The following is a 20,443-nucleotide window of genomic DNA, read 5'->3' as shown; positions in this document are numbered from 1 at the left end:
AGGGTTTGAAACATTTACTAGCAGCAGATCAAAAGCAGAGAGAAAATTAGCAGCTGCTCAAACTAAAAACTGCATCAAGCTCGTGCTCTCTACTCCCCCAGAAGTGAGGAGTAAATCATACTGGGATCAGCACTCCTCATTGATCAGTGTTTTTCCAGACAGATCCCTCCCTCAGCCTATCGACCAACCCTTTGAACTCAAGCCAATCTGAGGATACAAGTTCCACAGTGTTTTTTTAAGTTAGGTTTATTTAGCAATAGAAGTATGTACATGTAAGAGAATCCCCTGCAGCACGAGACATGCACAAAGCAGTGAGGGACTGAAAGTGCTGCTGCTCAATGGCCTTCCTCATCACCTGTCATCCCACTTTACTTGGCAGCAGGGCCAAGATTAGAAAGGGGCCGGTGAGAAATTTATCAGTCCACGTGGCAGAGTCTTCAGGCAGAGTCTTCCCAGCAATTGGTATTAAAACAAGCGGGCACCATAGCCAAATGTCTGTTTAATGCCCTCAAAGTAGTAGCGCTGCCAGCCTTGCTTTGTTCTTTCCTCCTCACTGGCAGGAATGCCCTTGCCTTCCAAGCACACCTCCGTCTCACCACCTTTGTCAGTGAAGTTCAAGGTAATTGTTGCAAAGTGCCCTAGAGGAACCAAAGAAAAATCTGTCAGCAGTGTGTTTGCTGCCCCAAGGAGTTGCTCTGCTCCTCCTCTCACACAGCACCACTTAAAAGACTCCTCAGGATCCTCCCCCCAGAGGATCGACTTATGACAGCTGCGGGCATTCCTCAGAAACAGAGGGAGGAAAGGGCTCCCTCTTCATGGGGTTCGAAGCAGTTGCAGCCACAGCTGAGAAGATTCTACTTCATGGTTCCTGAACTCTGGCCGCTGCTCTAAGTGGTGGCTGCTGATTCTGACCTGACCGTGTCGGGTATGAAGCTGGGATGAGGCTGGGGCAGCTCCCAGAACACCATGTGCTCCCCAATCACAAGCCAGAGTGCAGTGTGGCAAGTGGGGCTGGAAGTCTTCGAACACAAGCAAGGGCTGCAATACCCAAGTCCATTTTTTAATTACTTACCAGCTGGCCAAGACTTAAATCTCCATTTCATGACAAGTTGCTTCTCAGGGACCTTGAAAAGAGAGAGAAAGACCTGACTAGTAATTTTTTTGCTAATTCTGCAGTCTAGTAGAAAACAACTAGAATTGTGTTAATCTGAAGTCTCAGGGACCCTTTGAGAAACACATGCACAGAGGAAAACAGGTTTTGAATGTCCTTTTCTTTCCACTCCTAGAAAGGTAGGCCACAGTACAGGTCCAAATAACGAGCCAGTGTCCCTGTCCAGAATAATGTGGTGACAGGAGGGCTGAAGATGAAAAGGGTCAGTTACTACCTTTAACACTCCTCTAACCCCTAATAAATCAGATCACACAAAGACAGGGCAGATGCATGACTGCAAGCCAGATTTTCTCCCCAGACTGAATTTCACACATTAATCCATACCATAAGGAATGCTTCAATAGCCACAGTGGTTATAGGTAACTATTGGGCACCAAGTAGAGCTTCATAACTAGCTAACTGAAGTGTGATAGAATTGATACCTCAAAAATAAAAAGGCTGCCCCTGCTCAAGATACACCTGCACTAGTTAGTACTTACTAGGTCGACAAACTCTCCTGTGACACTGCCGTCCAGCAAGTGAAACTTGCCTCCTTTATCAGCCTCCAAGGTGGCTTGTGCGTGGGTGAAAGCTTGGACCATCTGAAAGGAATTTGGGATAAGACCTGTATTACTTGACACTTTGCTTGCAAGCTTGTTGCCTAATGCCTCCCACCCAGCTACAAAAGTTCTGGATGAGAAGACAGGTCAATAGTGTAAGGTCTTCATCAATAAAAGACAAAATTGCTGCCCTGGCCAGAAAAGCAAGGTTATAGCCACCACAGCAGCATTTGGCCTGCCAAGGGGAAAGAACCTCTGGCTTTTGTATTCTCTGCAGTGTTCTGTAAGCCACACTTTGATGTACTCTTGCCGATTCCTTAAACAAACCTTGTTCTAAAAAAAGGCTGTATTTTTTTGCTTTTTCTTTTCTTAGACAAAAGACTAAGACCATGTTTAAATAATGATACAATGCTGCTCTCTGAAACTATCTAACAGTGTGCAGGAGAGGGAAAGTTATTCCCAAAGTACACTTTGATATCACCTAACCTTAAAAGGAAAAAACCGTAACAAACACAAGAAGCACACAGCTGTAAATCCCAAGAGATCTGTCCACGTGCAATAAGAGACACACCTACAGAGAGGCACCAGCAACAGCTTGCACCTGGCTTCTGGCTGGCATTAATCCTCTCGTCAACTGTGTGAAAAGATGCACACACCAACTTTAAGCAACTGTTCCAGCTTTTATTTCATCCTCATAGATTGTGAGTGTCCTACAGAACACCTTAAAAAGCTTCCTAAGAACAACTTGCTACGGTAAAGCACAGTTCTCAGAAGAAGCCTAACATTACCTCCTGAGTAACGAATACCCGGTAGAGCTCCTCAGGAGACGTTAAGAAGGTGTCCTTCAAGTTGATCTTACAAGTAGGGATCTTGACTCCTATGGATTTGGACTGTGATGTGGAAGAACTGCTGCTTGCAGTCGTCTGACAAAACAAGCCAAACACACACACACACACACACATTTTTCACACAAAAAAAAAATCAATTAACACAGGGTTCATATAACCAAAAGTCTTTGGTAAAGACGTAATTAGGTACAACTCTGAGTGTAAAAAGCAGATTTATTGCTCTGCTTAAATTAAGAAATATCATGTCCTGCAAATTGAGTCAGGCCTACACCACAAACTGCCAATTCCTGAATACTGATATGGTATAAACTGCATAGGCTGCTCCTGTAAGTCCCAGATTCCCATGCTGTGTACTTTTCTTCACAGATCCAAATGCATGTTTGGACACTTTTATTTACCTTGCGGTCTTCTGCTTTAGGAGCCACCTGAGGTGTTGTTTCTGTATGTTCACCATTCACTGTGGGCAAAATCATGCCCTGGGTGAATTCTGGAAAGACAGGAATGCATCCATGAAACTAAATAAAAGATCAGGTAAACCTTTTAACTGTTCTTTGAAATAGACAATCAAAAGGGGCTTCCTGGTTTCTCCCCTGTTCTTGGTACAGCCACAACTTGAAACAGTTTAAAAAAAACCCCACAAACCTCTTTTTATAAGCAATTCATCTTGCCCTCACTACTCTCCACTGAAGGCCATATCAGAACCTGCCTCCACTAACAGTTAGGAATGAACCTTCTCTTCCCAGCCCATACATTTCCCAGCTATACATTTCTCCTATCATTTTAAGTACAGAATAAAGCTCCTTCTAACTCCACCTTCAATTTCTCTTTTTTGACACCAGATGCCAGGACTACACACAGAAACCCAGGGGAGGTCTCACCAGTGCCCTGTCCAGCAGCACTAGAACTTTTATAACTCCATCAGAAGCTTCAGCCTCTTTCAGCATCACATTTGCTTCAGGTCTATCATTCTTGCCTTTAGCAATTATAAAAGTTTGCTCCTTCTCCTTCATCTGTTCAAACTGGCAAAATTCCATAACAGAATTGTATTATATATGTACAACCTTGTATCCCACTATACTTAGTTCTCACCTATTCTTATTTATTCCAGCCCATGAGATCATAGAGTTCTGAATGCAAAAGATTCTCTTCTTCCACTGGATGACTGTATCTTCCACCCTGAACACTAAAACACGTGAAAAAACCCAAGGGCATGGGAATTTTATCCTGGAAAAGCAGCAACCAGTGGTGGTTTGTACTCAGCAAAGCTTGAATATCTAGCAGGTGTAGTGTAATGTAGGTAAGTGGATATAAAAAGCAACTGTAGCATTCCCAGCCTGTACTAGACAGCAAAGCCAAACTCAACCAGAGCACAGTGATTTAACTCCAACTGCTGGAATCAAATTTATCTGCTGAAAAAAAAAAAGCTTTGATCCAGATGCTGAGGCAGCTCATTCAATGACACTAACAAACCTGCTGAGCAATTTCCAGTAGTCAGTTATTCTCAAAACCAGGTAACACTAGATGCCTTTACTAGTGTGGCAAAAGAGAAAAAACAAACTAGAGAGAGGACATCACCTTCCAAGGAAGCTGCAAACTAAAAGCCAGATTGAGCCACACACAGTGACTGATACTTTTGTGTCACTGGGGTAGCAAACACATTTTACTGGCTTTATTTTCTCTACAGCTGAACTTCAGCACACGAAGGACATTCTTAGTTTCAAAACATAAACCAAAAAATACTGTTTATTATTGTGTTATCACCAAAAACAATCTTCCTAGGCTGTGCTACAAACTTTGCTAGAGACAGAAATGCTTCTTGCCAAATGCTAACCATTTTCAAGAGAGACAGAAAAGTTACTGCTGTTGCTCTTGACACCCTCCTGTTGAGATGGGGTGAGGATCTAATATTCAGTACTCTCATTACCCCCATCCCTTCTTCAGCATCAGTCCATATGGGTTCCCGTAACACTTCCCCCTCTCAGCTACATACCTGTTTTGAGAGTGCTGATGTAAGTTTTCATTGCATCTCTAATCTTTTTTGCACCCTCTTGCTTCATCAGGGTCTTCAAGTTAGTGTCAGGCTCATCTTTAGCAAGGCTGACAAGGATCTAAACAAGGACAAGTGCTGATTAAGAAAGCCATACTTGCACAGTCCTTTTATTACTCAATTCAACATCATGATTAGACTTTAGCTAAACTTTCACAAGCAGCAGGGCAGTTTTAGTAAGGGTGGTGAAACACTGGAACACGTTGCCCAGAGAAGATGTGGATGTCCCCCCTTTGAAAGTGTTCAAGGGCAGGTTGGAGGGGGCTTTGAGCAACCTGGTCTAGTAGGATGTGTCCCTGCCCACAGCAGAGACCATGGCAGGGAGACTGGATCTGTAAGGTCCCTTTCAACTCAAACCATGACACAATTCCATGATCCTATTAACTTAAGCAGCCTCCAACACTAAGGACCACACAAATTTTCTAAAAAAGGTAATACAGAAAGAAATACTAATGCTGTGAAGATGCCTGTTAGAACAGCCATACGGCCAGCAGTATTCACCTTTAGCTGTGCTTACCTCAACTTCATCAATGTCATTTTCATCTGACAGATTAGGAATCTCCACATAACCTTTGTATTTCACTCCTGTCTTTGACGTGCCTGCAATTAGAGTTGTGTTGTTCAGATCAGCACTTCTTGCTCGGTTTGTTGTAAAAGCAAACTTGCATTCTATCACAATGCAATACTCCCCTTTATTATTTCCCAAGTGAACTAAGCACTCTTATCCTCAATCTTATCCTCAGTCTGGCCTTGCAAACAGCAGGGAGAACAGAACTCACCAGTCCATGCCAGCTTGATAGCCCACTCATAGAAGAAGATAAGTTTCCCTTTGCGGTTGTTAATGGAGGCCTCTCCATCCAGTTTGCTCACTTCTGTCACCTCACAAGCCCCTTCCTCACCCTCCACCCTGACAGGCAAGAGGAGAGTTTTCAGCCGCTCTGTGGACCAGTTGGAGGCATCTCGCTCCGTCCTGCGGGAAAACGGCGCGCTGTGAAACCCCGGGACAGGCCGCACCACCCACCCGCACCGGGTCTGCGCAGCTCCCCCGGCCCCAGCCCACACGCGGCTCCCTCCCGGAGCGCCCTCCCGGCCGCCCCGAGCACCGGCTCAGGCAGCCGCTCCGCACGCACAGCGGCGGGGCCTCCCGAGCCCGCGCCCCCCGCCGCGGCACCGGCGCCCGCCCGGACGCGGAGCCCGCCCCGCTCACCAGTGCCAGTTGTTGACGTTGGTGGCGTCCGCGCGCTGCTCCACGATCCAGCGCGGGTCTCCCTCCCCCCACTTGGCCATCGGGACCGCCGCGCCGCGCCGCTCCGCTCCGCTCCGACCGCCCGTGGAAGCTGCTAGAACCGCCGGCCGCCTCCCGGCTTCCGCCGCCGCCCGCTCCCTTCCGCCCCCTTCCCCCGCCGCGCGCCGCCCGCCTTCTTGGTTCCGCCTCCAGCCGGCGCTCCCGCCCGTCCCCCGGGCTGCAGCTCCCGGGCCCAGCCACGCCGCCCGCCTCAGCCTCCCCGAGCGCGACCGACGGCAGCCCGGCCCCGCGGCCCGGCCCCGCAGCCCGCTCGGGCCCCGCACGGCCAGCGCGGCCCGCCGGGACTTGCAGTCCGGCCGCGCGGCGCGCAGGGCACGCCGGGAGCCGCAGTGCGGCAGCGGGGCCGGGCCGGGCCGGGCCGCGGCGGGGGGACTACGTGTCCCGGCGTGCCCCGCGCGGCCGCCCCGCCCCGCCCCGCCCTGCCCGCCGCGGGGCCTGGCGCGGAGAGGAGCGGGGAGGTGAGCGGGGCCGGGCCGGGCCGGGCCGGGGGGCTGGGGGTCCCCGTGAGCAGCCGCCCCGCTGAGGCAGCCGCGCGGTGCCGTTGCAGATGAGCAGGGCGCGGGCGGACGAGGAGGAGTACTGGCACAGCTCCAAGTTCCGGGCCTTCACCTTCGACGACGAGGATGACGAGCTCTCTCAGGTGGGGTCCGACCCCGGGCGCCGCGGCTCGGCCCGAGACCAGCCCGGACCGGCCTCCCCGTGGCCGTCCCAGCCCGGGCCTCGGCCCGGTGCTTCGCCCAGGGTCGGTGCGTCGCGGGTGGGGTGGGTGCTCGCCTCCTGCTCTGTGCCGAGGCCACCGAGGGCTCTCGTCTCGCCCACCGCGGCAGCCGGTCCCTGATCTCATGTGGTTCCTCGCCTCTGCGCCAGACTGCAGCTTCTGACCGAGCTGTCAGTGTCCGTGTAGGTGTGGGATGCACTGGATTGCCGCGGGTGAGGAGGAGCTGCTGTGCCTGTTGAGCACCTACAGGCAGAAAATACCTCCTCCAGAAGGGGCAGAGGAAGCTGAAGAAGCTGTATTTGGAGCTGTGAGGGAGATTGTTGGAAGGCAATAGGAAACCAAGCGCTCTTTGCAACACTGGTGGTTTTTATACAAGATCTTTCTTTTGGCCACAGCTGAAGGAGTCCAAACGGGCAGTGAACAGTCTTCGGGATATAGTTGATGATGATGATGACGACCTTGAGAGGGTCAGCTGGAGTGGAGAGCCTGTGGGAAGTAAGTACTGCAAGTTGTCTTTGAGACAGAGGAAGTATAATATTACTGCTTAAGTCATGTTGTTTAGCCAAGGTCAGGAGTACTACTTGCTGTCTAATCCTTTATATCTAATCTAATTCTAGTCTGCTCAGGTCATATTGTGAGCCACTTGATTTACCTATGTGGACCCACTGAAAAGAGAGCAAGCAGAAGTCCAAACTAAATAGAGGAGTGCAGACAAGTAGAGGGAATTCACTATTTTTTTCCCAATATGTAGCCCAGCTTAGATATTTTGGAGGTTATGGAATCATAGAATCACAGAATGGTTTGGGTTGGAAGGGACCTTAAAGATCATCTAGTTTCAACCCCTGCCATGGGCAGGGACCCTAGACCAGGTTACTCAGAGCCCCATCCTACCTGGCCTTGAACACTTCCAAGCATTATGGCTTGACACTGATGATGCTCAGACAGCCTACAGGATTCTAGGTGATCATTTCCTTCACACTGCTGCCTGAAATGCCATGTTGCTACCAGCATGTGCACATTGATAGCCATTTTGTCTGTGTGGGAAAGAAAACTATCTAAGGTTGTGTTCAGGAAGGTATGCTTTTATGTTTCTGTAATTTGAGGTAAGTCAGAGATTCTCTGTCTTGCTTTGTACCTTTAGAGCAGGCATTATGCTTCAGCCTATGCAACAACATATAAATGTTGTGTGGTCTATGCATTTTTTTTTCCACAAGCCATAACCAGCTGTACAACATTGCTGAAATCAGCCGTTTCCAGGCGACAGTGAGCAACTGTTTAACAAGCAGTATTACGTGGGATTGGGATTCTGTGCACTGCATCTACCTAGTGCTGCAGGTCAAAGTTATCAGGGTGTGCTAGTGCAAAACTGACTAGGACACACTTGTTCTAGCATTTGGTGAACTAAGCTGTGGCAATGTCCTAGTGGCAGGACATGTCCTGCCATGCCATAAGATCATTCTTTACAGACTGGTTTTCTCTTTCTCTGTTATAAATTAACCTCTGTCTGCACATAGGTATCTCCTGGTCAATCAAAGAGACAGCCTCCAGCAGCACTAGCTCTCTGGAGGGCCGAGACTCCAGCCTACAGAAGGGCTCTTCCTCCTATGCTGCTTTTCCCAAACAAGTCTCATCATACTCTCTGAGCAACCTATTCAAAGGTGAGGTTCCTTGTATACAACATGGGCAAATGGCTTTTCCCTCAAAAGTGTCCAAAGGCAAATGTATTCTGTAATTGTTTTCTCTTAAGTGTATTACAAAACAGGGAAGCTCTAATCTCTTCTCAGTGTGGGAGTGTATCTCTCACTGGTCAGAACTTGGAGACCATCTTGTGTTGAAGATGGTGTGCTCTTGTGGTATGGGTCGGGGCTTTGGAGATGGTGGCTTCTTAAAAGCCATGTTCCACAGAGCAGCATGGCAGAGCACAGCACCACTGCACAGCAATCTGTCTGCATGGTGGAAAAGAGCAGGCTGTAAAGGGCCTGGCTTGACACATGTGGCCCTCATTTGACCTTCAGTACTGCAGAGAAGACAGGTTGATTACCCTTTATTTGGAGCTCAGCTGGCTGCTCTTGATGTTGTAGTTGGTTTAGCAAACACAGTAGCAGCAGTGGTAGCAGAGCTGGTTATGGGAGGAGCTGCACAGCAGGCCACGGGGAGCCTTGCACAGCTTGCAAGAGTTCAGCTCAGTTGTCTCACAGCCAGACAGCAAACCATCTTTTCCCCTCTTTCTCTAGGGTGTTTTTTTTACTCTGAACTTTGATAATGCAGTGATAATGAAAAGCATTTGGTGAACTACGCTGTCCATGTGGCATGGGCTGGGCAGTGCTGTATGCTTGAGCCTCTGCTCTGCAGGTAGATGAGTGCAAGCAGGTGAGCCCCAGCTATGCTGGTGTGAACCACTGTACAGAGTGGCTTGTTCTGCAGTGGCACAGGTGTGGCAAACTGGGTTGTGTCCTCTGCAAGAGATGTTGCTGGTGAAGAGACAGTTTCTCATGAGTGTTTAATTTGATTGCAGGACGAAACAAACTTCCAAGTTTCCAGTCCCTTTCAGATGGTAAGTTTTTTAAGTTTGGGAGGAGTGCATATTTATGTAAACCAAAGCATTTCCAGAAAAAGAGAAGGGTCATCTTACGTTGCAGAAAGGGAAACTGAATCGTGGGTTGTCTGAAAGTCATTCAGCAAAGAAGTGGAAGAGTTGCCATGGTGGTTTGGGGTAATCTGCTCATGTACAACTGATGATGGTTTGGTTTAGAGCAACTTTGTGTTGTCATTTGGTGCTTGAGTCTTCTATCATGAAAACCAACAACAAGGTGGTGTTGGAAGTCGGTGTGAATCAGGATTTTGATGTGCTACTCAGCTTTGCCTTTCCCTCTCAGCCCTCTCTGACACAGGAGTTAAAAGCTACGCCCCGGAGCTGCGCAGACCGAAGGCAGAGTACAAGGTGAGCAGCCTGTGTTTGCGGCGCGCTGAGATCTGGGGAACTTCCTGCTCTATTGGTATTTTCATGGAACATGATTAGTCTCTATTTCAGACAGCAGAGGGCAATGCAGGGAATAGGACAGAGCTGCAAAATGCAGCTTCACGCTGGTTTAGGTGTCCTCTGCTTTTCCTCAGAAGTAGGGAGCTTAGCTGGAGATCTTAGTTACTCCTCCTAATGAATAGCCCGGCAGTCTTTGTGAAAAGGATTTTGAAGTAGTACTTTGCCTGTGAACTGCTTTCATGCTGGGTCAGATGAATTTGCATCATGTGCTTTTTAAATTTTTTAAATCTAAAGGCTTCTAAGCTTCTTGTTCAGCAGTCACTGGGACAGCATAGACAGAGCTGCACAGAGGTGGATTTCCTGTTGGCAGAAATGTTCATCTCCCAGATAGGCGGTGTTAGGTGTTTCAGAATCTAGTGGATTTTGGGACTGGGTGGATTCCTCTTACTAGGTGTGAGGTAGTGTTTCCATGTCCACAGGTCCAGCCAGTAACAGATCTGAGCACATATTCCCAACAGATACAGACATGCACAATACTAACACAGCTGCCCGCATGGGTTAACACAGACAGAAACCAGTGCCTTTACCAACAGACACATAAACACAAAACCCTCAAGCCTGATCCTGAGCCTCCTTTCTGTCTGACTGGGACTGAATTCCACTAGTGGAATGTACACACACTCTGTGGGTCTCTCCAGCAGCTGATCTTAGACATCAAGTTTGTTTTGTAGCTGAATCCTAAATCCCAGTCTCCTCCAGTTGCTGGCACCTGGACCCTTGAGCACCTTAGGATTCATGGTCCCATTCTGGTTCCTGGTACTTAGAGTGCTTTTTCTACTCACTGACTGGTTAAACTTGAAGTTCAGTAATGTTCGTACAAACACATACACTTGGAATAGAAAGCTCACCCACATGGAAGGTGGTTAAATACAGAATTTAAAGAGAATATAAGACAGATTGCAGTGATCCATTGCAGGGCTTAGTCAGACAGACACTCTAACTAGCCATTTGTTTAAACTTGACTGGCACCCTATGGATCCTTTTCCTTCTATTTTCCAATGCTTGTTCCTGCCCAATTAATTTTGTTTCTTCTCCTTTCCCTGCTTTTTTTCTTTCCTATAAACTTCTCTAACAAGTCTTACACATGTACACAACCCTTTTAAAACATTCCAGGATTCTCTTTCCCCTGTGTCTCACACTAAGTCCTGTGCCTCTTTAGGGTTGCATGGTGTTTGGGAAAAGTTTCATTGGTTTACTCATCTTGGAGGGTTTTACACATGGATAATGACCTAATCTGTCTCCTCTGATGGTGGCAAGGAGTAGCCAAGTCAGTGTGTTCAGATTGCACTGGTTAGGTTACTGACTTCTCTTCACCTGTCCTTGGCCATCAGATCCTCACCAGGTTGGTGTGTTTATATTGATTAGCCATTAATCACATAATCTAACAGGCAGAACTTCCTGAAAACACAGCAGGAGAAATAAGTGTGTCCTGGTCTGTTCTGTTCTGTGCCTGCAGAAGTAGTGAAGCAGGAAGGAGAAGGGTTGTACAGCCCCTTAAAAGCAGGCCAGGGATACTTTCAGTGGGGTAGAACAAATATGGGAAAGTTAATGGCAGCTTTGAACCTGTGTCCTGACAATGACAGTCTGAGGAGCTGCCTCTGGCCAGGGGTGCTGGAGGAAACTCAGGTGCTCAGGGCATTTGACACTCAACTGTACATTAACTCAAGAGATTCATGTGCAGTGGTCCCCTAATTTGTATTCTTTACATTTGGGCTTTCGGTAAATCTTTAGTAAATTTAGAGTTCAGTGTCCTCAGAGCTGGTTTTGCTTACTTCCTTTCTCTGCCTCTTTTGAGGCAGAAGGCTGAATTACAGCTGCTGGCTCCAGTGCCTCACAAAGGCTTAGATGCCTTCTTGGAGTCTGAGTTCAGGAGTGGCTCGGGCCATCGGCCACTTTTTATCCAGTGCTTCCAGATCCTAGTATCTGCAGGCTGCAGGGGAAGAACTTTGGTTGCTGTAGCAGCAGTAGTGTATTACCTTAAGATGGTCTCAGTACAGACTTCAAAGCTCTTGTCCCATCACGTTGTACCAGTCCTGTGCAACTCCCCAGGTCCTTGCCTGAGGCTGTTATCCCTGCATTCTCCACGCTGCCGTGGAAGCAGAAGTCTTGTCTGAATTGTAACAAAAAACTGACTCAGTTTTGGGTTTGTCAGTTTTGCATGTATTTTGTTTGTCCTGAAAGCAACATTGAAGCTTTAATTTAAAAGGAGGACAACCTGCTGAAATGCACTTCTTATAAAGGATATGATGCCTGACCTTACTGAAGCAGTCAAAAGGCTCAGTGTTAAGATCTGAGCCTACAACTTCCCTCCCCAAGAGCATGCAGGGTCTGGGCACCCAGCATCTGCACCCGAGCTCTAGGGACACATCCTGCTAACACCCCCTTGGAGCAGCTGAATGATGTCTGAGAAGATACACATGGCCCATCACTCTGATCCAGCACAAGTGGAAAGCAGCTTAGGGACTGCTGATGTGATCTGGCTTCTTGAGGCTCAAGAGCTCTTTATTTTTCTTGTGGCAGGATTACAGCAGTGATTGGAGTCCCAAAGATACAGTCAGGCGAATGCAGAGGGGCAAGGTAAGGACTTTTAACTCTCATGTGCTTGCAAGAGACTGAGGGTGGGTGGTCCTAAACTTCTTTACACTTGACTGTGCTCCTGGCCATTCCAGGAGCAGGGAGGGGATCCATGTTCCTTGCAGCATCTAGCAGGCACGATGCTCTTCCTGTCTGCTCCTGTGTCAGGTGACAGTGCTGGGATTACACTAGCTCAGGAACACCAGGAGACCTTCAGGATTTTGTTTCACTGTTTACTTGAGTTGTCCCCTCAGCTGGACTCTGACAGGAGGTAACTCTACTGCTGTGTCCCTTTCTAGTCTTTCTGCTCCCTGGGGCTGGCTTTATGGAAAAAATCTGAGGGTGTGAGCCTTTACTTCCCTTCTTAGTTGTGGCAAATGGAGAGAGGAAGACAGAACCAGTTTTGGTTACGCTGGAGCTGAGATCTTAGTCTCAGCTACTTCAGTTTGCAGTGAGCACACAGGGAGCTTGTGGTTTTACTCTGCGTGTGCCTCCTCAAAGGCTGAGGTGAACTAAGGCTGAGAGAGGCCACAATTATGGTGTAAGAAAAAGGAACAGTCTTACAACTCCGCTTTTCTGGTCTCCTCCATGGAAAGGGCCCTGCAGAGTTCTCTCCTCTTGTCAGGGCTGGTGGTTTGTGGTGTGCAGGGAAGTTTTGCCTTGTAACAAGGGTGTTTGTGTGGAATGTACCATGTCTGCTGCTCTAGCCTGGGCAGTAACGAGCTCTGCAGCCTGTGTGGACAGAATCCCAGGGATCATGGAGCACTTGGTGTCAGCTAAATGAAAAGTTCTTCGCTGGCTGGGAGGGCAGTTATTAATGTTGCTGAAGGGTTAATGGGGGAAGAATGGGTAATACCTTGGGAATTGGTTATGCCTAAGGATTGTCTGATATCCCACATGCCTACTTACTCCTCTTCCATCTCCAGGTCTGCTCTCTGGAGAGATTTCGCTCCCTGCAGGAGAAGCTGGTGCTCTTGGATGAAGCTGTAGCAGGGCATGATGGGAATGTCATTACAGCTGTGAGTCCTGCTGGGGCCACATAGGGCTGGGACTTCCTGGGTGGTCCTGCAGAGGGTGCTTGTGTGAATGCAGTCAGTTGGCCACCTGATACTGCAAGATGGGGGGTTGTTGTTTACTTAAAACCAAGAAGTTACTGAAAAGTGTCAAAGCTTAAGACTGGGCAGTTCCATATTCCTGCTGGCTTTCCTGCCACTCTGCAGAAATTCATGTCAGGTTAATAACAACAAACTTCATCCTTCAGCCTTTGCAGCAGCTTCTTGAAGGCTGATGTTTAATCGGCTCATGGCAGCACAGAAAATTTGAGAGGCCTCTCCAGTTTATCTCGCTCCCAAAGCATCAGGAAGCAAATGGGACTGTATGAGAGCTTCCCTCAACCAGGTCTTTTAAGCCCTTGGATCTGTCATGGAAAGGTGTTTCTTTGTAAATCTTGGTCTCACTTAGGTCAAGTCCAGAGCAGGAGCTTAGGCAGGCATCTAGGTAGCTGTGGCCCTGACTCACTGCTTGTCCTGTGTCTACTGGGTAGCAGATTTCCTTTCAGTGCTGTAAGAGCTGTGTCTTCAGAGGCCCTTTGCAAAAGCTCCCTCAGGCCTTGACCAGTTTGCTGTCTGTCTGTCTTTATTCTGATGAAGACTGATGTGGTCAGCTGAGAGCTGCCTCTCTGTGCTCACAGGTCCTGATATTCCTGAAACGGACACTAAGGAGAGGTAAGTGTGACTGGGGCCAGGTTTTCTATAGTGTGTTCCAGTTGAGGGCAGAGGGCTCCTTCTGGGGTATCACTACTTTACTGAGCATGAAATATTTTTACAGCGAGTGTAGCATGGGCAGGGGGATGGTGATGCCCACAAAGGTCCCAGAGAGCAGCTTGAAGTAGTGGTAGATGGCAGTGGTGATGGAGTGAATGAAAATGGATCTGTAGGAGTAGCACACTTCTGGGAATTCAGCTGGCAGCCTAGTAAATGGGCTCTTGTCCTGTGCTCTAGCCTCCAAGACAGGAGATGGGATAAAGTTGTTGAATTCTGCCCATGGCTTGCAACTGCATGCACCATGCTTAACCACCCCTGGCTTGCTAGTACTAACTCAGTTTACCCACATGTACATCTCTCTCTCTTCTGTAGAGATCTTGTTTCGGGAGCTGGATGTGCGGCAGGTGGCCTTGTGCCATCTGATCCATTTCCTCAAAGAGACGGGTGAGCAGAAGTTGCTTCTGGATCTGCTCAGGTGAGGCTCTTGCCCAGCCTTGTGGTGGGGCTGAGCAGGCTGCTAGGAACTTGCTTCCAAGTTAATGTTGTACATTCCCTTTGGCAGGTTCCTAGACAGGACTGAGGAGGTTGCTGTGAGTATTCCCAGGAGCAGAAACTCCCTTTCCTCAGTGAAGAGAGAGTGTATTGGGCAGGGTGAGGCTGGCTGCAGGTGTCTGGTAGTCAGCCAAGAGCTCTGCATCCCCATTTTGCCCTCTGGAGTCCTGTATCTCTCAAATCCATGAGAACAGACTGTGCTTCTTTTCCCTCTCCCTCCAGCTGTCCCAGTACCGAGAGCATCTGAACATCCAGGATGTAGAAAAAAGGAGGGAATTTCTGAAAGGCTGCATTGGGTAAGAAAAAATGCAAGAGGGTGGGAGGGATGCGGGTGCTTCGCAGAAGGTGATAGTAAAGAAAATTAGACCTCTGGCCCAGTGCCAGCTTTTGTATTTTAAGAAGTGATGTTGGTTTTGCCTCAGTGGAAGTGGGGTGTTGTGGGCACAGTGTAGACTAGCGAGGAAGAATTTGTGGTGATCACTAGTTGAGCAGCTTTTGCTGCTTACCTGGGGACAAAGATGCTTCAGGGTCCTTCTGATCATTAACCCTTCAGGTTGTGAAGGATGAAAGCTTGGGTGCTGGAGCACTTGAGAAAACTAAATCAGCTTTAGGTTGTTCTGTGAGAGATGCCACCTAATTTTTCCTTCTCAGGAACCTGTCTAGGAGAGAGCCAGTTGGAAAGGGCAGTGGGGTAGGAGCTTGAGGATCTGAGGAGCTACTAGCCACTCAGGCTGGTGAGAACAGGAGGTGTTCCCCACATCTCTATGGGGAGCATGTTTTGTAGAGAAGAGCATCCTTTGAATTGTACTGTTAAGAGCTGCTGACAGTGTCTCCTTCATGTCTGGCCAGGCTGCCGTTTTCAGCTGAGGATACCTCCCACATCCAAGACCATTATACTCTGTTGGAGCGACAGATCATCATTGAGGTACAAAATCTTCCCTGCTGGTCAGGAGATGATTTGGACTAGCTATGAGGTCTCTCTCTGTCCCTGACTTACACCACTCTGGATCCAACCAGCCTGACCTGGCTAGTGTAGTTTAACTGCTGTCCAAGCTGCTGTGCCAGGCGCATGTGAAATGCTAGACCTGAGACTTCAAGGCATGTTAAGGCTGTGCATTGTTGTCACAACACTCTCTACCAGACCTCTACCCCACAGCTGGGTCAGACTGTTGCTCTGGCTCTTGTTCACCCTTCCCCTCTTCCTGTTTCTGCAGGCCAATGATCGGCACTTGGAGGCTTCGGGGCAGTCAGAGATCTTTCGGAAATACCCTCGCAAGGCTTCAATTCTCAACATGCCGCTTGTGACCACCCTCTTCTATTCCTGTTTCTATCACTACACAGAGGCTGAGGTGAGGATGATGTGGGAGAAGAGCAGGTTACATCTCATCCCTGTAGCCCTCAATATGTGGGGTGGTTAAACTAGGACATGTAAAGGAAAGAAGGGAAGAGAGGTTGTATTTCATCCCTCAGAGAGACCTAGAGGAACCCAGATCCCCTGGTCTGTCTGAAACCAGTTTGCAGTTTTCTTTTGTGTTCTAAAATGGGACATTCAGCCTGGGACAGCCTGTCAGGGAGTTGCCTCCTAGAGACCACTGTCTTTTACTTTTCTCAGAATTGGCCCTTAATCCCATGAGGCTGAGGTGTGTGATACTGGTCTTGGAAGTGGCAGAGGTGTACCAGTTGAGGATACAGGGGAAGCCAAACCATAGAGCTGATGGGGTGGGATAGTTGCTCCCTTCAGCCAGCTGTTTCTTCCTGTGGCAGTAACAGGAACAAAAAGCAGAAAGAAACTGGGGAGATTTCATCCAGTGTGTGGCAAATGCCTTGCAACACGTGTCTGAACCTCTCCCATAGCCTGCCCTGCTGAGTTTATACTAACTTACCTGCTCTCTCTAGGGAACATTCAGCAGCCCAACCAACCTGAAGAAAACATTTAAGGTACGTGAGTCTTCTGCTGTTTCGGCAACGCTAGCTGAAAATGTAGGCAGCCAAACTGTACTTAGGGAGGAGGCTGGGTAGGAGGAGTTTGAGGGGCTGAGAACTGAGGTAGGGAGTGGGGCATGGCTTCCTCCTTGAGAAGGGCCTTTCTGGAGGCTCAGAAAGGCAAGCTGGTGCCATGTAGAGGCTTTGACTGGGTGCAGTCTGGCTGCAGCAGCACTTGCAAATTCCCACTGCCTGTTTTCTGCAGTGCTGGCCCAGGCTTCAGGCAGCATCAGTCCTCCTTACCTGGCTATTGGCGTGGGTCCTGACAGGGCTGGGGGCAGATGCTGTTCCTGTCCAACCCTCACAGCCTTCTGAGCTGTGCTAGTGTTCTGACTGCAGCTTTCTGCCTTGCAGATTCCTGATAAGCAGTATGTGCTGACTGCCTTGGCTGCCCGTGCCAAGCTTCGAGCCTGGGATGATGTGGATGCCCTCTTCACCACCAAGGTGAGCTGCAGAAAGCAAGCCAAATACTCATATCTACTACTGATAGCTGGTTTGTTCTGGACTTACCAGACAGGCTGGTTTTACTTCAGCAGGGCCCAGCACCTCTGCTGCAGGGTGTTGCAATATGTTCCTCCTCTCCCTGCCTAAGTCCTCTGCTGGGCCAGGCCTGGCTGCAGCAAGGTCAGAGAAGGGGGCTGAACCCCTGCTCTGTTACTGAAAGGTTTGCAGCCAACCTGCACCCAGCCACTGCCTGCAGGGCTCTGCCAGTGGTGCGTGTGGTGGCTCATGGCATATGTTGCTCACACTGGGAAAAAACATTTTCTTTCGGCTGGAGGGATTGTCCTTCACCGTAGGGTTTGGCTCTCATTTCAGAACTGGCTGGGCTACACCAAGAAGAAGGCACCTATTGGCTTCCACCGGGTGGTGGAGATTTTGCACAGGAACAATGCTCCTGTGCAGGTAAGCAAGGAACCACTGCTTATGTTCTCATGCTCTTTGTTGGGATCTGGGGTATGAATGATTCCCCAAGTGAGCTGCTTCCTAGCTGGGAGCAGAACAGCTTGCTGAGCTTGCTGGCTCTGCCAGGTGGGCACAGCACTCAGCTGAGCCCCCCCATGCATCAGTGAATTGTGGGTGGTAGTGAGGGCTGGGTCCTGACTGCAAGAGGGACAGCAGGCCTAAAGTTGTCTGGGAACTCACCTCCCACAGTGCATTGCCACCTTTGTTTACTACAGCTACTTTCCTTACGCTTAATCTGGCTGGCAGCAGTTCACCTGATCTTAACTTGATCCATAGGAACGAGGTAGCCTACATGTGAGCTTTGTGAGCAAAGCTTTATTGCCTCTGAGGTCCTGAGGAAGGAAAGAAGGAATGGTGTCAAGTCTGTGTGACCAGTGACCTTCAGCAGTTTTGTGAATGGGATGAGATGAGGCAGGAGGTACCTGCAGAAGGGAGCTGAGACACTCTTCCTTCCCTCGCAGGTCCTGCAGGAGTATGTATGCCTGGTGGAGGATGTGGAGACACGGTTGAACCTTGCCACTAAATACAAGTGCCATGATGTTGTCATTGAGGTAGGTTCTTGCTGTGTGTGTGAAAAGATGGGACAAGGGCCTGCTTTTTCTCCCTAGCTTTCCTGTTCTCTGCACGTGTCACTGCTGTCATCTGCCTGGTGGGGTTTGTTTATCCCTGTGGCCTGGGAGCAGTGATATGGTTCCCAGTAGAAGCCACATGAACCAGGAGAGTGGCTCCTAGCATTTGTGCTGTGCTGAGAACTTGAGGAGGGATTGAAGAGCTGCCCTGCTCATCTACAGGGAACCATCTAACTGTGGAAGTGTCCTTTTCACTCAGCTGGGTGCTGGTTTTGCTGTTTAGACATACAGGGATCTGAAGGACCGCATCCAGCTGACAGCATACAAATGCAAGGTGGAGCGAGGCTCTGCAGAAGAAGAGAAGATAAACAGCATTCTCAACAACACAGTAAGTTTCTTCCAGAGACTCTCATCAGAAACAGCCATAGATGAGGTGTAAGGGCACAGCTGTCCTGCATACTACTTGTCCTTGCTGGGAAGCTAATCTTACATTTGGGATTGCATTCACTGTAGGAAGGAAGGGTGAAACTGATAGAAATGGCACCCTCTGGCCATTGTTGTCAGGGATTGGGACTCACTACCTTGGCCCTTGAGGGATCTATGTTCAGCCCTGATGTTAGTCATGTCCTCTCTCTTAGCAAATCCGATGGAAGAACTGAGCACCTGTGAAGCAGCCTGCTTGGCCGTTGCCTTGCCAGTGAAAGAGGAAACTGCAAAACCCAGACCAGTGCCCACAGAGCAACGCTGTTACTACTCATTTCATGATGAACATTTGTTGATGAGAGTGGGTGCCCATGGCTTGTGGAACAGTGGCATTCAGGCTGGTTGAAGGCAGCTGCTCCAGTGTAGCCACCGAAACCATGGTACTGATCCATCAGGGTTGATTATTTTTGGAATCTGAGTCTCTTTGACTTGGCTGTAAGCCAGGCATCACTTTTGTTTATGGAAGGAAGTTGCTGGGCACAGAAAGGTTGTGTTTGCTCTGGGTGGTGCCTGGGCTTATTCTTGCAAGAGCAACAGGTCAGTCACACTCATGGGTCCCTCCACCAGACAGCGCTGACCAGTCCCTGTAACACTCAAGCTGGCTTGGGCATCACCAGTCGTGGCTGTGGCTGGAGTAAAGCCTACTGGACTGTGTTCTCCCTGCATCAAGGAGTGTGTTGTGGGAAAGGACCAACTGCACCTTAGAGCTCTTTTTTTTTTGCTTTTTTGTTTGTTTGTTTGTTTTTGTTGGTTTGTTCTGGCTCACCCTAGGAAAGGGGTGATGTACAAACTCCTGCAGAGAGCCACAACAGCAGCCTCTGCCAGTATCCTTGTGCTGGCACTTGGCAGCTCTTGGGAGATCTCTTTTTCAGGGAAGAACAGGCACCTAGTATGGAGCTGGTCCAAGCCCTGCTGGGTTGGCTGGAGAGCAAGGAAGGACCCCTCTCACTTGGAGCAAACCTGCTCACCCCAGCAGCTCTTTTCTCTGAGAGTGTTATGCTAGGAAGGATTGAATTGCACTTTCTCAGAAACATAACTCCTCAGGCAACTGTTTGCTTCATCCTTCCAGACCTTTCACTTCAATTCCTTAAATAAAGCTGTCTCTTTCTCCTTGGGCTATTTATTTTCTTCCCACACTGAGCACTTTGTCACTCTGTCTGCTAATCCTGAGCAATTTATCACACCTCCCACAAAGTGAGGATGCAAGATGTTTTCTCATGTCCTGGAAAGCACAGTGCATGTCACCACTGAGTGCCTTTGCTTGCAGCAGTACCTATTTTCACTCCTTCAAAGCCATCAACACAGATAAATTATTGTTGTGGAAGAGTGCTGCTCCAGGGATTGTCACATGAAGGTGAAGCTTCTATGTAGCAATGTACCTGTCTGAGGGCAGGTTTGAGTTCCAGCCTCCCTGCTGCACTGTGCACTGCATTGGTGTTTGGATCTTTTTCCTCACAGATTCATTTAGGTTGGAAGGAACCTCTTGATCACCTAGTCCTATCCTGCTCAAGCAGGGCCACCTGAAACAGGCAGACCAGGACTGTGTCTTTTGGGGTTTTTGGTATCTTCACAGCTGGAGGTGACATAACTCCTCTGGGCTTCCTGTTCCTGAATTTGACCACTCATGGTAAAAAGGTGTTGTCTTCACCTGGGCTCCCATGTTTCGCTTTGTGCCCACTGCCTCTTGTGTTCAGTTCTTGCCCCGCTTGCATTCAATTCTTGGAGGGATCTGATGAAGCCAGAAAATAAATCTTTCGGCCTGTTATTCTCCAAGCTTGGGTCCTGGTTGCTCCTCTTGTGGTGTGACTAATGACACAGATGTGTGAGACGTGTAGGTCCAGCAGCAGGGCAGCTGTGACCTGGCTATGCCTACTGCACCCTTCACCT

At 48.9% G+C, this 20,443-nt stretch overlaps 2 protein-coding genes across 2 annotated transcripts; one reads left to right on the top strand and one right to left on the bottom strand.

Annotated features, from left to right (window-relative positions):
• Positions 1 to 5,981, bottom strand: AHSA1 (activator of HSP90 ATPase activity 1). Its single transcript, XM_051621517.1, has 9 exons — positions 5,813 to 5,981; positions 5,385 to 5,575; positions 5,123 to 5,205; positions 4,549 to 4,666; positions 2,957 to 3,045; positions 2,499 to 2,633; positions 1,651 to 1,752; positions 1,073 to 1,124; positions 1 to 638 (listed from the first exon to the last, which is right to left on the bottom strand). The coding sequence occupies exons 1-9, from the start codon at positions 5,890 to 5,892 to the stop codon at positions 466 to 468; spliced, it is 1,023 nt and encodes a 340-aa protein (XP_051477477.1). The 5' UTR covers positions 5,893 to 5,981; the 3' UTR covers positions 1 to 465.
• A 348-nt stretch (positions 5,982 to 6,329) lies between these two features.
• Positions 6,330 to 19,666, top strand: VIPAS39 (VPS33B interacting protein, apical-basolateral polarity regulator, spe-39 homolog). Its single transcript, XM_051621574.1, has 20 exons — positions 6,330 to 6,369; positions 6,459 to 6,551; positions 7,025 to 7,124; positions 8,144 to 8,287; positions 9,145 to 9,183; positions 9,506 to 9,570; positions 12,190 to 12,246; positions 13,170 to 13,262; positions 13,934 to 13,967; positions 14,379 to 14,481; positions 14,569 to 14,596; positions 14,781 to 14,854; positions 15,408 to 15,483; positions 15,773 to 15,907; positions 16,455 to 16,496; positions 16,896 to 16,985; positions 17,358 to 17,444; positions 17,966 to 18,055; positions 18,357 to 18,461; positions 18,712 to 19,666. Exons 2-20 carry the CDS (start codon positions 6,459 to 6,461, stop codon positions 18,730 to 18,732), a joined length of 1,476 nt encoding a protein of 491 aa, XP_051477534.1. The 5' UTR covers positions 6,330 to 6,369; the 3' UTR covers positions 18,733 to 19,666.
• Positions 19,667 to 20,443: the final 777 nt, after the last annotated feature.

The sequence above is a fragment of the Apus apus genome, chromosome 5 (genome assembly GCF_020740795.1).
Source record: "Apus apus isolate bApuApu2 chromosome 5, bApuApu2.pri.cur, whole genome shotgun sequence".
NCBI classification, from domain to species: domain Eukaryota; kingdom Metazoa; phylum Chordata; class Aves; order Apodiformes; family Apodidae; genus Apus; species Apus apus.
The sequence above is the reverse complement of the archived record's forward strand: the minus strand, read 5'-3'. Positions and strand labels throughout refer to the sequence as shown.